Source organism: Neodiprion pinetum, chromosome 1, assembly GCF_021155775.2.
Source record: "Neodiprion pinetum isolate iyNeoPine1 chromosome 1, iyNeoPine1.2, whole genome shotgun sequence".
NCBI lineage: Eukaryota > Metazoa > Arthropoda > Insecta > Hymenoptera > Diprionidae > Neodiprion > Neodiprion pinetum.
In genome coordinates, this window is record NC_060232.1 from 286420 (window position 1) to 300697 (window position 14278).

Sequence of the window (14278 nt, forward strand, 5' to 3'; positions counted from 1 at the left end):
CAGGCGACGTTGAAAAGCGTACCGTGTGAGGCGCGAATCTCGCACACATAGATACGTGACAGGCACGAAAGGCGTACAGCAATAGCTGCTGTGGTTCCATCATGCAACCACGGCATATTCTGTAACTGGTTTATCCTGGCATCTACACCGCACGTGACTATACTTTACTTTCATCGGAGAATCGAATGTCACGAAGAAATCCTCAATTATACCGTATCTCGTCGGATAGTGCATGCATACAGATAACTACGTATGGATTCCCCCGAACACGAACTGCACCAGCTGCAAATATGTTATATTAATGCCAATGACCAGTCTATGCCATCGACGATGAGTCACTGACATATAAATAATGTGTACATCAGTGCGATGAGTAGATCAGCTTTTCCCAACTATACTTATGCGAAATTAAATTCCTGCTGTATAGTGGACGTGAACCGACGTGAACCGCGTTAACTATAGCTGTACAAGTGGTTGTAAGTTCAAAAGGCGCGGGAACGGCCCGGGTTGCATCCTGTTGCTTCTGCCGTTAGTAGCGGCTTAGGCGCGTCGTCGTGTTTCTGGCGTAGTCGTAATCACTCCCCCACCCCTACAGTTGTCAGATCAGCCAGTGTAGTCCGTCCGTTTACGTATCGTCGTGCGGACGTTAATTTCACGGGCTTGGGAAGATTTTCCGTGTAAAATGTATACGCTGGCATCGAAGTAAATTAAATATTGGTCGTTGGTTGATTGTGGTGATGATATGAGGAATCTGGCATTAGATTATGTCGAAGACGTAGAATAAATTTTACGTATTATTACGTTTATCAAGAGTTGAATACATAGTAGTAATAGTGTCATTATTTTCAGTAACGAGAGACAATAAAAATAAGAATATAAAAGAAACAGACGTAACTAAAATCGTACAGCGTTTCGGTGTAGAATCATAAAATGTGGTTGACGGTAGTGTGGGCGACGTTTTTGATCGCGTGCCCGTCACTGTTGGGCGTTGTCGGGCAGTACGAATGGCAGGTGCGCGATGAGTTTGACGAAATTCGTCGGCGAATGGATCAGGTTACCATAGAAAACTGTCCGATTCAGCATGTCGGAGATTTGTACCTTCCTGAAGATGCGGTATCGCATTTACCGGACATTAAGGACATTAACATAAACCCAGTATTCCCAAACAGAACAGCTTTGCTTCACCTGCAGAATATGGCACTGAGCAGATCGTTTTACTGGAGTTACATACTGCAGTCGCGTTTCATACGACCCGCGATAAACGACACGTACGATCCAGGAATGATGTACTACTTCTTGTCAACCGTAGCAGACGTATCCGCTAATCCGTATATCAATGCCTCGGCAATTTACTTTGCTCCTAATACCTCATACTCCCCATCCTATCGAGGATTCTTCAATAAAACTATGCCCAGATTCGCTCCGAGAACTTTCAGAGCTGACGATTTCAACGACCCGATTCATCTTGAGCGAATTTCGACCAGAAATACCTTCACTGTTCAAGATCTCGGTGCTTTTCCGGCCGACAGTCTCAGCCATGATTATACCACCGATTATTATCGAATAAACGAATGGTGAACAACCCTTTCCGATACACAGCCCATATCTTTTGACCTTTGATTTTACCACAAGATTCGTTGTTGCAGGTACAAAAAATGGCTTCCAGACAATGTTGACAGAAGACATGATACAAAAACTACCTACCAGGTGGAAATTAGATATGCAAATAACACTAACGAGACTTTCACGTTTCATGGCCCCCGAGGTACAAATATTCGTTTAAAAATAAATTGTCCGAATTGTCGAAAATATGCACGCATTGTTTTATGATTGAAATCGAATTGGTTTTAGGTGCCGATGAATATCCCGGGCCAGTGAAATGGACTCGGCCGTATTTTGATTGTGGCCGGTCAAATCGTTGGCTGGTGGCCGCGGTTGTACCCATTGTTGATATTTACCCCAGGCATACGCAGTTCAGGCATATTGAATATCCAACGTAAGAATGACTTACAAGCACATGTCATATTTTCTACATTACCTCCGTCAACAACTCCATTACTTTGTAGTTTTTATGAGTACTACAGTGCTTAAAAGTCTAATTGACTCACACGAGTCAAGAAGTCCATATGGTTGAACAAGATGAGAATATTGTGTAGTTTTTGCATGTGCGCATGTACAGATTTCTTGACTCGTGTGAGTTTCATTCGTTGGCACTTTACCCTTGTCAAGAAACCCCTATTTTATGCGCACTTTCCACGAAAATAACAAAAGTGGGGCCACTACTTTCCTTAGACTGATAACTAGATACTACTTATAATCTATATGTAATGCTATTTAACCATCTGAGGGAAGTGATTTGCTTATCTCAACCTCCGGTTACCTTGTTTTGATTCTGTGATTATTTAATAAAATGATCACAGCCTGTTGTTATTTGCCATTTTTAATGTATGGCGCTGGAAACAGAAGTAGGTCATCATGATTACTGTAATCAGTAATTACAAAGTCTTAACGCTACATCTATTATTATGAGGAATAAATGAAATGCTTTTCAAGCAAATAATTATTCGCAAGAAATGAATTTCTTGACACAACACGTCACACACAAGAAACACTACTTTCCACCATCGATAAAAGCTTATCTAAGAACAATGTAAAACAGATTTACAATGAAATGTATGCAGAACTAATCAGTTTTTGATGATATTACTTTCTCCAGATACACCGCAATTGCGGTTCTTGAAATGGATTTTGAAAGGATAGATATAAATCAATGTCCGAAGGGCCAAGGAAATAATGGTCCAAACAGATTTGTAGACACAGCAAGGTGTAAAAAAGAAACTACTGAGGTATGTACGTGCAGATTATTACTCACGCTGTTCATTTAACCTGTAGCCCAGTGTAAGTTCAGAAGAACTTACAGAGGAATAGTCCTCTTCACCTATTTTCCAGTCAAAGTGTGAAGCTATCCATCACTGAATGTCACTAAATAATTTGTGTCTAATTTTCAGTGTGAACCGCTACATGGATGGGGCTTCAGGAGAGGTGGCTATCAATGCCGATGTAAGCCTGGGTCTAGATTGCCGACTGTAGTAAGAAGACCTTATCTTGGTGAAATAGTTGAGAGGGCTACCTCGGAGCAGTATTACAACGGATTTGATTGTACCAAGATTGGATGTATGTAAATATCTAATACGCTTCACCATTATACATTTTTTAGTTTGTGTAACGCTATATACTGGTAATTCATAAAAACTGTCCAGGGGTTCAAAAAATGCCTGTACAATGGGAGAAGGCAACGCCATATATGAAAGAAAAATACCTTGAAAGATTTTATGAGTATCGAAATTATACAACTGGCCCGGCTTCACTGCACACTGAAAAAATGAATATTGACCAGGCTTTAAAATTCATTCGCAGTGTCAATCCAAAGACCTGTAAGAAGTATGTATCCGTTCAATATCTCATAATTGAAAATCTCAGTAATGAATTATATTAAATATACTTGTACACATACTCAAGTCATTGATCCTTCATTTTCAGTTTTACTCAACACGATTTGAATTTGCATGGAGACATCAGCTTTAAAGCAGAAGAATTCTTTGAGAATGAAGCAAAGATGGCAGCTAGGTTAGCTAACTTCATCAGTGCATTTCTCCAAGTATCAGACCCTAAGGAAGTTTATTCTGGCAAGAGGGTGGCAGATCGTCCCTTGACTGAAGATCAAATGATTGGCGAAACTTTAGCTATGGTGCTAGGAGACACCAAAATTTGGTCAGCTGGTACTTATTGGGAACGTAACAAATTTACTAATCGAACCTTCTTCGCTCCTTATGTGTACAAGAACACGCTTAATACTGGAAAGGTCAAAGTCGAGGATCTGGCGAGGCTGAATAACACAGGTATTAAAAAAGTGCGGCTAATCAATATAATACATTTACAGCAGGGGTTGTTAACCACAGACACATAGTCATCTGATTCTTTTGGGGCACGGGTGAAGTATGCTAGCGCGTTGATTGAGCCTCATGTCTGGGTTATCTGCGGAGGATTAAAACCTAACATTGCTGGGTACAAAAGACTCTTCGAATCCGCCAACTTTCTGATAAAATTTAAGCCGTTTAGGCGGATACTTACACAATATGAGAGTTGAAAAATTATTGAATGAATAATAACCTATTCACATATTCCTGAATAATTACAGACGAAGTTTACACAAATAAGCCTTGGTTCAAATTTCTTAAACAACGCTGGGCAGCCAACTTTGAAGAGCTGGAACAATATCACATGAAGATCAAGATTCGATTCAATGAGACAGGAGAGTATCTGAAAAAATACGAACACTACCCTAACTTTTACAGGTGAGGAAATAGCAGAGTCGATCTTATTAGTCTGGCAGTTCATTTCAAAAGTCTAAGGATTCATAAATAGAATGATTTAGAAAACAGAAGTACCTGCTGACCACTTTTCTGATATCCAATTTGATATTCAGCCTGGCTTGACTTAGAATTTTATCGCCCAAAATTGTTTGCCAGTTTCAAAGGTAGTGATCGAAAATGTTGAAGAAAAAACAAATTGATATACAATTAGATCTAAAAATATAGCGTCTCTTGTGCTTGTAAAACTTTCGAGCAATTATTGCCAATGCTTCTGAGGCAGGCTTGAGTAAAGAATGGGAACTAAGAAGATTATGATTCAGGAGAAGGGTCACCTTCATCTCTTATGTTTAATTTATTCTAATGTACGGGGATGGCTCGGGTGTGTTTGTACAGGGCAGCAAACCTGAAACATGGCCATTGGACCGCTCCCTATTTCGATTGTAACGGCAAAGTGAAGAAATGGGTAATCACCTATGCATCACCGTTTTTCGGCTGGGATAGCTTGAAAGACAAACTGGAATTCAAGTGAGTATGGAATATATATGGATAGGCTCTAAGTCTGTGTATGTAAATCTAGTGTGAGATAGTCTGGCTATAGAACCGGTTCAATGATAAAAGAGGAAGGAAGAAAACGTTGTATTTAATATTGAGATACTTACAGGGGTGTTGTGGCTGTTACCATGGACTTGCTTCAGCTGGATATTAACCAATGTGATGATAAATTCTACATTCCCAATGCCTTCAAAGGCACACATAAATGTGACAGGAAAACATCATACGTAAGTCTTTCTCATGTTCCTTTTGGACACACTGTTTCTGCCTCTAGAGGACTGCAGTTTTATATTCTGGCATTGACTTTTTCAATTCAATGGCAAATAAATAAACTCTGTTGATAGAATTTACATTTTGGTCAATCTAATGATTGTTAAAACCAATAGCTTGGAAAAAGTATACTCTTAGTCCAGCAAGAGCATCATATGTTCGAGGCGCTAACTTAATTTTGTTAGATAAAATTTTTTCCATCTGTGATATAACTACGCAGTGAGGTACTTGTTTGAATACCGATTGAAAATATTTCAGTGTGTTCCGCTTCTCGGCCGCGGTTTTGACACCGGAGGCTATAAATGCGAGTGTAAACAAGGATACGAATATCCATTTGAGGATCTGATAACGTATTATGACGGACAGCTGGTAGAAGCAGAATTTAACAATATTGGAAATGATAAGGAAACCAGGTAAGCGGCATGCATCTTATCGACGGTACAAAGAAAAATATAAAATTTGCAAAGATTTACATTAACATGAGTTTCTGGTTGCAGGTACGACATGTTCAAGTGTCGTCTAGCAGGTGCTACTTCGATCCATGCAAGTTGGCTACTGCTTCTCACAGTAATTGGTCTGTTTTATAGACTGCACCACAGATAAGACCGCTATTTGTAAATTTGATTTCAATTTATATTCTTTTGTACCTATATTATGGATCTGAATAGTATAATCCGTCCGTAGCTTCGTAAGAAAATACATATACGAAATTATAGTACATAGTTGGACTTGCAACATCGTATTATGGCAAGGAATTTTAAAGATAAGTTACAGATCTGAATAGTATAATCCGTCCATACCTTTGTAAGAACATAATCATACAGAATTATGATACGTGGTTCGATTTGCAACTTTGTGTTATTGCAAGCAATTATAGCAATTACTCGACTGATATTATAAATAGTTTTCAGAAATGCTCGAAAGATTGCTGTAAATAATCTTAACCAAGAAGTGAATCTCTTTTTTCAATTTTGTTTAATTTATACGTAAACTCGTTTATTACAGGTATTTCTATTTGCATTTCAAATCTGAATCTCGAAACGAACAAATTATTCGTAATAAAGATATTAAACTTTTATTATCGGAAATACTTTCAACTTTCGTCCACTCTAGTATTATAACTATAATATGTTGACTGTAATATTGTAATTCCCTCTTACACGTTACAACAAACATTGAAGGAATTTTCATTTCACTAGCCTCTTTAATCCAATACTCCCGATTTATAGAATAGCGCCTTTGATTTGTACGATGTAGTCTACTTTGAGCTGCACTAGTATAAAAACCGGGAAGCAAGAGACGTAAAAAGTCAAGTCTGCATGGTGCGTTGAATGAATATAGTGAAAATTGTCAATATTAGACAAGTTTTAGTGATATATCGAACGGTTGCAGAGTTGATTCCAATACTCTGCATTTATCGATTTATTAATGAAGTCAATAATTGCAGAAAAGTGCAATACCCTCTAGGCTCAGCTAAACTCAGCACTAATCCTCAGTCAAATGTATTCCGGCACTCCGATTGCCCGCTAAGCAATTCAATACTTCATCTGAGAGACAGAATGTACCAGGAAATGGTAGGAACGGATCATTGACAGTCTGTACATATCGTCGGCCAAGAACCCGGATAAAATATATGGCAAATTTCACAGTGCAGCACGTTGCAGGGTAAATATATATAAGTATATATATCAAGTATCGAAATGACTACTGTCGAAACAACTAACCACTGGGAAATATTTTTGAACTTTTTACAAGATGTATATACAGGGTGGGCCAAACAAAAAATCAAACCATATCTAAACGTGAATACAATTCGATTGAGTCGACCGATTTTCCAAAACTTTTCTTTGCTCGAAATTAAAAGAATAAACCTTTCGTTTCGAAGAAAATTGACATTACAGAATGTTCAACTTATTGTCAGTTCCCATTTTAAATTGTGATTCGAAGTTTGACTCTGGCAATTTAGTAATTCTCCTAGATTCTATTTACATAACATGAAACGTTTCTTGTAATATCGATGTAAGTTGAACATTCTTTAATACTGTTTTTTTTCATTGTTCCTGCCAGCGACTTCTTCATAACCTGTTTTTCAAAAGCGTGTACCTCCGCAAGGAATGAATCTTTGTCCAATTTTCAAACGCGAAATGAAAGGGTAATGCTTCTAATTTTGAGTATAAAAAGTTTTTGAATATGAGTGAACGCGTTCGAAATTTATTCACTTTTTAAATCCGTCCGGTATTTTTAGCCCACCCTCTACTATTAACGATTGAATGTTTTAATTATCGTATACACATTTGATACAAGGTAGTATAATAATTTTTTTAAAAAGTGGAAAATAAAAAGTTTTACTCGATTTTTCAAGTTATTAATTATTAATTCCTACGCGGGTAGACACCGTTTGCGGCTATACTGCACCATCTGTGACCATACTTGTAATGTTTTACTTGTTTCTATTGTCGTAAAGACCACTCTGACCAATATTGACTTAACTGCTGAAACATACTTTGCAGATAATACTAAACGGACCTTTTTAATATTCAATTGTTTATAACCGAATGCTAAAAGTTATTAAAGCTGATCAAAGTATCATTTACCGCCACGTTCTCGTTCATATGTAAGTGATTGGTTACAAAATGATTAAACCATGGCCACGTATGGTACTAAGGTTCAAACACGATGCATTATCCCGATATTTCACTGACAATAATATTTAAGTAATTAAAGTTAACCGACATTTTTTGCTGGGCTTTTCAATTCAACTTACTGCATGGGTATATCTGGAGAAGGGTTGCGTCATAATAGTAATTAACCCTCAGTTGTGTGTTCGACTCATGCAAATTTAGTTTATCACAAATTTCCGCACGGAAAAATACGAAGCTAATTGAAATTTTTGTTCAACAACATTGTTATTGCCTTGGCCTTTTATGCAAATAATAGCACAAATCGGAATAAGTATACATACACAGAGGATACAGTATCGCCTCGAGAAATGAAAATGATCGATACGGTTTTCACTCACTTATGCTTGTGACGTAGCTCTTGTAAAAACGTCCGAGAGTTTGAACTTTTGAATCTCTGAATCGAAGTATCGTTGATCAGCCAAACAGAATCCAAATAAGGTTCGTCGATTTTAGACTTCTTTTCACTCACGTAAATTAGTTGAACCAATTTAATTTCTAGCTAAACAAGAAACTGCATCTCGAACAACGAAGAGCCAAGCAAAGTTCTGTTGTGAAAACAAAACTTACGCGTTGCTACAGCATTCAGAAAATCTGAGAAACGGAAAATGTCTGTTACATAGGCAATTTCCATATATGTACAATACGTATGTTTGTACGTATGTATATACATACATGCATGTACGTATTACGTGTACAATATAAAAGCGAAATAAAACCCGTCACTGCGTATACATTATGCGAGAACCCGAAGGGAGATACGATTAATCAAATCTTGTCAAAGATGTTATTTCGTACGCTATGATTCCAAATACAGTAGCAAACTTTTCGCAGACAATGAGATTATCTTCAAACCTTGAGTTACACTCAGCGCAACCATCCATATTCAGTACGTACCTTCAACTTCAAAAAACAGATTCTTATGTCCTGCTTCTTCACGAACTGCGAATCGCAAAGCGCCGAATGCCTGGCTCGAAGCTCCTGGGCATGGGGTGTATACTTATACCTATGTATTCACGAAGCGTCGCGCCATATATGCCACCCTTACAGAAAAAGTCCTCAAAACCCTCAACTTGGCGGTGAATTCGTGACTCCTGACGTTTTTTCTTGCGGGAATGTAGCATTATCTATGAATTGGGGGTAAGAATTCACACCCAACTTGAGGGTATTTTTACGTAAGGATACGGACATTTGTCATACATATTCATATATATACAATTCTTCGTTAAATCTAATACATCTATTGAAGATCGCGTTTGATAAATCTAAAAGTGGGTATTCAAAAGCGAAACATAAAAAGTTGAAAATAGATGGATAAAATTTTAAGAAAATTAACATTTACACAATATAACTAACACGTTGGGCCTGGCCTTCATTTTTTTCGTGGTCTGAAAAAAGCCTCAATCCTCGATTGAACCGTATTTCGCCGTGTTCCAAAAAGCTGATACTTTTTTACTGCGAGGACAATGCACGGCAATTTCACACCGCACAAATCTCAGATAGCACAAAATCATTCCCTATAAGTGCAAGAATTACCCAACAATTTGCCCGAAATTTCCGTTAAAAATTTATGCATTTTCTCTTGCAATTGAAACACTTGTCAGAAATTTGGGAAGTTCAGATCGCTAGCCAAGAATGAGGCTAAAGCTGACAGTCAGAGTTAACAGCCAAACGTGCCAAACTTCTTTCAAATAGGATGACGCAGGATAGATATATATTTATAATTCTGTAAAAGTATTAGCTTTCTTCAATATTCATCAATTTTATTTGGGGTTCTAGGTATAAAACTCTTCATTAAAAAAAAATATCGAGGTTCGGGTGAGCACCGCAGATATAAAGGGAAGTCATAGTATTTGGCTTCTCCCCCCCTTTTTTTTTTTTTTTTTTACTGCAGCCCCAACTGGTAATTGATATTCGTACCTTGTGTCTTTATCAACATTCACAATATTCTTGCATAACAAAACTGTTCTGCACATTACTGCAAATCAGATCAAACGCCTCAGATAATTTTTAAGGAGAAAACCTCATGTAATTTACGAAACATCAAGCCAATTGACTTGCTATTTATGGGCTTTAAAAATACTTGCCACACTGAATACTTTGGAGCACATGGTTTTTTTTTAAAGCGATTGTTAGACTAAAGTGCTGAAAGTTGTATTCCCACTGGCAGTGAGAAATCATTTTGGTATTTTAAACCCCAAAATTTTACACAGTGAGATTCGTACAGGAGTATAGCATACTTTTCTCTATTGTCATTATTGTATTCACTCTACAATGATACCAATTTATTTTTATCAGTATATGCTAAAAGCTATTAGTGTGATGACAGCATTTTGTACTGACAGATAATCAGAAACGTGCAAACTGAATTGCAATGATAGCAGTACCCTCCGTTGAACTGTACAATTTCTTCATATATTTCTTTGACTTACTCTGAATTACATGATTGCATCTGCCCCATCAATATTTACATTGGTATATCCTGTAAGAATTTCAGATTATGATTTACATCCAGTCATATCTACAAATTGTGTGCTCCCAATAGCGTACTACTTACTATATGCATATATACAGTTTGTCTATTCGGTTCAGGTGTAGAACTATGTTATAAAGATTGATGTATAAATATCAGAAGCGAATTCACAGTTGAGATTATTGAAAATTATAAGTAAATTGACTTCAATGACTGACCTATAAGCTGTGCCTAAATGGAATAAACTGTAAACTGACAGAGGTGGATTTTGATCGATTCAAGGCCATAAAGGAATCGTAGCAGACTATACCAATCGTCTTGAATCAGTCAGAAACCACCTCTGTAGATGTACCTACGGGCTATTCCATGTCAGGAAAATCGGTCAGGTTAAAAGGTTTTCCAAATTTTGCACATAGGTGGGCCTCAGAGTTAGAGTTCTGTGCTAAGTAGTTTTTCAATTTCTACAGATCTCAGGAAGTAATTTGGAAGTAATTTGGAACCAAAAATTGAAACAATATTTTTGTGGGAAATAATTGCGCTGTTGAGATCGATGCAACAGGAGGCGTTTGTTTACTGTTTCGTACATAAAATTTTTATTCCTGAGCAGAACTTGCTAAATTTTACTACCATTACACTTTGGCTGGTCTAAACACGGGAATTGAACACTTTACAAACTTTAAAACTGTATTTGTGGAGCACAGAGAAATACCTCACCACCAGATTTTTCGAAGCTTCTATAAACTTGCCTCTACACTGCTATCACAAAAATAGATTTATAATTGTGGTCATTTCTTTTCAGAAGCTTTAATAGTGACTGTAAAAAAAAACCTCTGGAGCATCACTACTGTTGAAGGAATGAATTATTTGAAGAAAAGATGTTGAGGTATGCATGGTAAAGTCAAAGGAATTGTAACGCATAGAAAAACTATTTAGCAACGTAAAAATCGAATTCTCTCCGATTTGGAAACATTTAAAAATATCTGACGTGAGATTTTAAGTTGATACAGTACTGTAAAGGCTTTTCTTATTCAAGAAAAACTGATACAATAGAGTCGCCCTGATTTCTTGTACACTAATTTCTCTGTTGAGCCACTGTTTATCAATGCTTTTTTTTTACGACACCCGGATGTAGCAGCGTCAGGTATGAGCATGATGCAGCAAAATTAGCCTGATTGAAATATAAATAGAGCCTGTGATTTCATAATTACTGTGAAAGTTTTGTCTCCGGAACCCGAATGGCAAGAAATTGTGGAGAATCTACCATTTTACATTATGTATGCCATGCATATGATGATTCACTTGGCAACCGAGCATATTCCAAGTTGTTGTGTTACTCTTGATCCAATCAAGTTATTCTTCTTTCTTCTTCTCTCTGTAATGATAGTTTATAAAACGAGCTCCCTGTGTGAGTTGGGCACCTTCGTTGACAAAGTGACAGGCAAACAGGAGCATGTTACGTGGCTGGACCTTGATCGCAAATCTCATAAACATTGCAGAATACAAACATAACGCTGTAAATAAAGCGATAGAACAAGTCAATGCATAGATTAATAAGCCTCTTGTGCACGTGTCTGACCAAACTAGTTATTTCTTCCTCAAAGAGGCTGATAAGGAATAAATTTGCAAGATTATACAAGACTCCCCAATTATTTATCAACTCACCCAGTGTCATTTTGCCACTTATAATTTTTGGATCTCTCTGAATATCAGCGATAGCAGCGATTGGAATAAGCCAATTGGCAATGGGCCCCCAGAAATGGGTGCTGAAAATTGGTTAAACAATTGTGGAAATTTGATTTTATTGTGCTGTTCAAGTATGTACGCTACGTATATGTATACACACATGCCATAATGCCACGCTCTATGTATGCAGGTATGTATTTACACACCTGCATGCATGAGCATGCTGTAATACACGTTTAATCACGGATTATCTAACCTCATAAAATAGTCGCGGGTCTCTTTGCTCTTGAATAGTTTCATTACCCGATTCATTTTGATGTTTTCTTTTTGCCAATTATACAGCCGTAGAACGATTGAAAAATAACTTGAAAGTTCACAGATTTCAAGTCGAACAGATAAGAGAAAGAAAAAAAAATATGTTCCAACAGTACCCAGTCGAGGCGTGAGGTGACGACCAGCGTCAACTATTCACTGCGTCCTGCGGTCTACACTTGGCCGACGCCACCAACCAACAACCGTGGGTTGCGTAATGTTCACTGGCAATAATTCAATTATCATTATCAGCTTGTTGCTGTCCATACAATGCTCTGTGGCTGCGTCCCTCAATGACAGACAAGTGCAGACATTGATTACCGTGAATTCACTGGAAGTAAGAAAAAACTCAATAATTTCTTCCCCCTTAGCAAAAAACCAAAACTCATCACAACGTTGACTCGGAATATCTGTATATCAAATATCCACAGTCAACGTCAACAATGCGACAGTGTGAATACGCTCGATGAGTTAGATGGGTGTAACAGAGAGTATTCGGATCAGTGACAGAGATGGACAGAGACACAGGTAACGGGCCGCAGAGGCTGCAGAGGTAGTGGAACATCGACAAAAATACGCCGGGAAATGCAGTCTCGTTGGGGGCAGTATTTGAGTAAACCTAAAACAGTAGAAAACTTCTGTACTGAGGCTCCGGTAGTGTCCCTGTGCCGTCCATAGTGCCGTCGCGCGCCTAATTGCGCCGAGCTTGGATGCGTCCCATCCACATATAGGGTGCGTTCCGAAATTAGCTAGCAGCACTGAAAATTCCCTAGAGGGGCAAAGACAAATTGACGCGACAGCGCCTCGTCCTAAGCGGAAAAAGACGTTCATGAAAATGCGTACCGACGGAACAGCAAAATGCCGCGAGTCTGAACTACATGGGGTCCTTTCCATTTACTGACTGTGTATTCCTTTGCCCAGATTGGCCGGTTACACCAGAAATAGCGACACAAGTCGATTTGAGTCAGTAAATGGAAAGCATCCAGTCACAGATATTTTTCAATCTTGTCCAAATACTCACTTATTCTGAAGTTCACAATTCTTTACAATCTGGCGTGTACACACGTGTCGCTGTTCCTTGGAAACCGAAATCAACTTACTTGTCCCGAGCACTTCTGGTCGTCACCGTGTCTAGAGCTCGAATGAAAAATTTGAAGTCCAGCTCGCGTCGTTACTGCCCGCTTGTAGCGCCCGACTCCAGTGGCGGATCCAAGAAACTTTTGACCGATAATACAGGGTCCGTTACTCTTCTCCCACATATATAATTCAACTCAAATCTCTATTTATAGGTACCGCAAGAAAAATATTTTTCTTTTCTGATTTTAACTAAACAATTCTTCCTCTGTATTAATATGAACGTGAACATGAAATTTTTTTTGTTTCTAATAAGGTTGATTTTAATTAGTTGGTGACAGGGTTGTACAAATCGATTCTGAAACAAAAGATTTTTCGCTCAAGAAAGAGCAAGTATATCGACGTATTATTGCGAGGGGAATCGAATGCGCGCATTTCGAATACGGTGCGAGTAACGAATCAAGAGTTACAGCCAAAAAAACGAGGAGGCATCTCTCAGGCATTTTTGTGCTGCTGTTGGTTCCTACGCCCGTTTGGTGCGTTTTTTGTGATCCTGGCGGTCCAATTAGTCAATTACATGTATCAAGATTCTAGAATAATGATAACGAATGAGATTGTTTTCTTATATCGCCAACAGCTACTTCATTTCGCTTCTCCATTTTCTCCATTTTTTACCACTTCTAATGAACAAATCTAGATTTCTGAATTCGTCGAATAAAAATATAACTGAGATTTACTGAACCATTTAATACCAGGTGGGCATTTTACCGTTGCATCGGTACTCATTTTCACGAGCGACTTTTGACGCCGATGGCGTGGCACTGCCGCGTCAATTCGACGCCCGTGAAAATCCACCCTAAAGC

General features: G+C 38.1%; 2 protein-coding genes across 2 annotated transcripts; one reads left to right on the forward strand and one right to left on the reverse strand.

Moving 5' to 3' along the window:
• Window positions 1-581: 581 nt before the first annotated feature.
• Window positions 582-6146, forward strand: LOC124216727 (uncharacterized). The gene is made up of 12 exons (XM_046621612.2): window positions 582-1574; window positions 1647-1765; window positions 1852-1996; window positions 2717-2846; window positions 3009-3174; window positions 3261-3441; window positions 3541-3899; window positions 4199-4355; window positions 4767-4898; window positions 5035-5152; window positions 5454-5608; window positions 5693-6146. Exons 1-12 carry the CDS (start codon window positions 931-933, stop codon window positions 5796-5798), a joined length of 2412 nt encoding a protein of 803 aa, XP_046477568.1. The 5' UTR covers window positions 582-930; the 3' UTR covers window positions 5799-6146.
• A 3579-nt stretch (window positions 6147-9725) lies between these two features.
• Mpc1 (mitochondrial pyruvate carrier) lies at window positions 9726-12887 on the reverse strand. The gene is made up of 3 exons (XM_046622377.2): window positions 12286-12887; window positions 12009-12109; window positions 9726-11857 (listed from the first exon to the last, which is right to left on the reverse strand). Exons 1-3 carry the CDS (start codon window positions 12339-12341, stop codon window positions 11697-11699), a joined length of 318 nt encoding a protein of 105 aa, XP_046478333.1. The 5' UTR covers window positions 12342-12887; the 3' UTR covers window positions 9726-11696.
• Between the last annotated feature and the right edge of the window lie 1391 nt (window positions 12888-14278).

Coding starts and splice junctions, on each gene's coding strand:
- LOC124216727 (XM_046621612.2), top strand. CDS start 931: ATGTGGTTGACGGTAGTGTGGGCGACGTTTTTGATCGCGTGCCCGTCA. Junction 1,766..1,851: donor CACGTTTCATGGCCCCCGAG/GTACAAATATTC, acceptor AATTGGTTTTAG/GTGCCGATGAATATCCCGGG. Junction 5,153..5,453: donor GTGACAGGAAAACATCATAC/GTAAGTCTTTCT, acceptor AAAATATTTCAG/TGTGTTCCGCTTCTCGGCCG.
- Mpc1 (XM_046622377.2), bottom strand. CDS start 12,341: ATGAATCGGGTAATGAAACTATTCAAGAGCAAAGAGACCCGCGACTAT. Junction 12,110..12,285: donor ACCCGCGACTATTTTATGAG/GTTAGATAATCC, acceptor ACCAATTTTCAG/CACCCATTTCTGGGGGCCCA. Junction 11,858..12,008: donor AAGTGGCAAAATGACACTGG/GTGAGTTGATAA, acceptor CTTTATTTACAG/CGTTATGTTTGTATTCTGCA.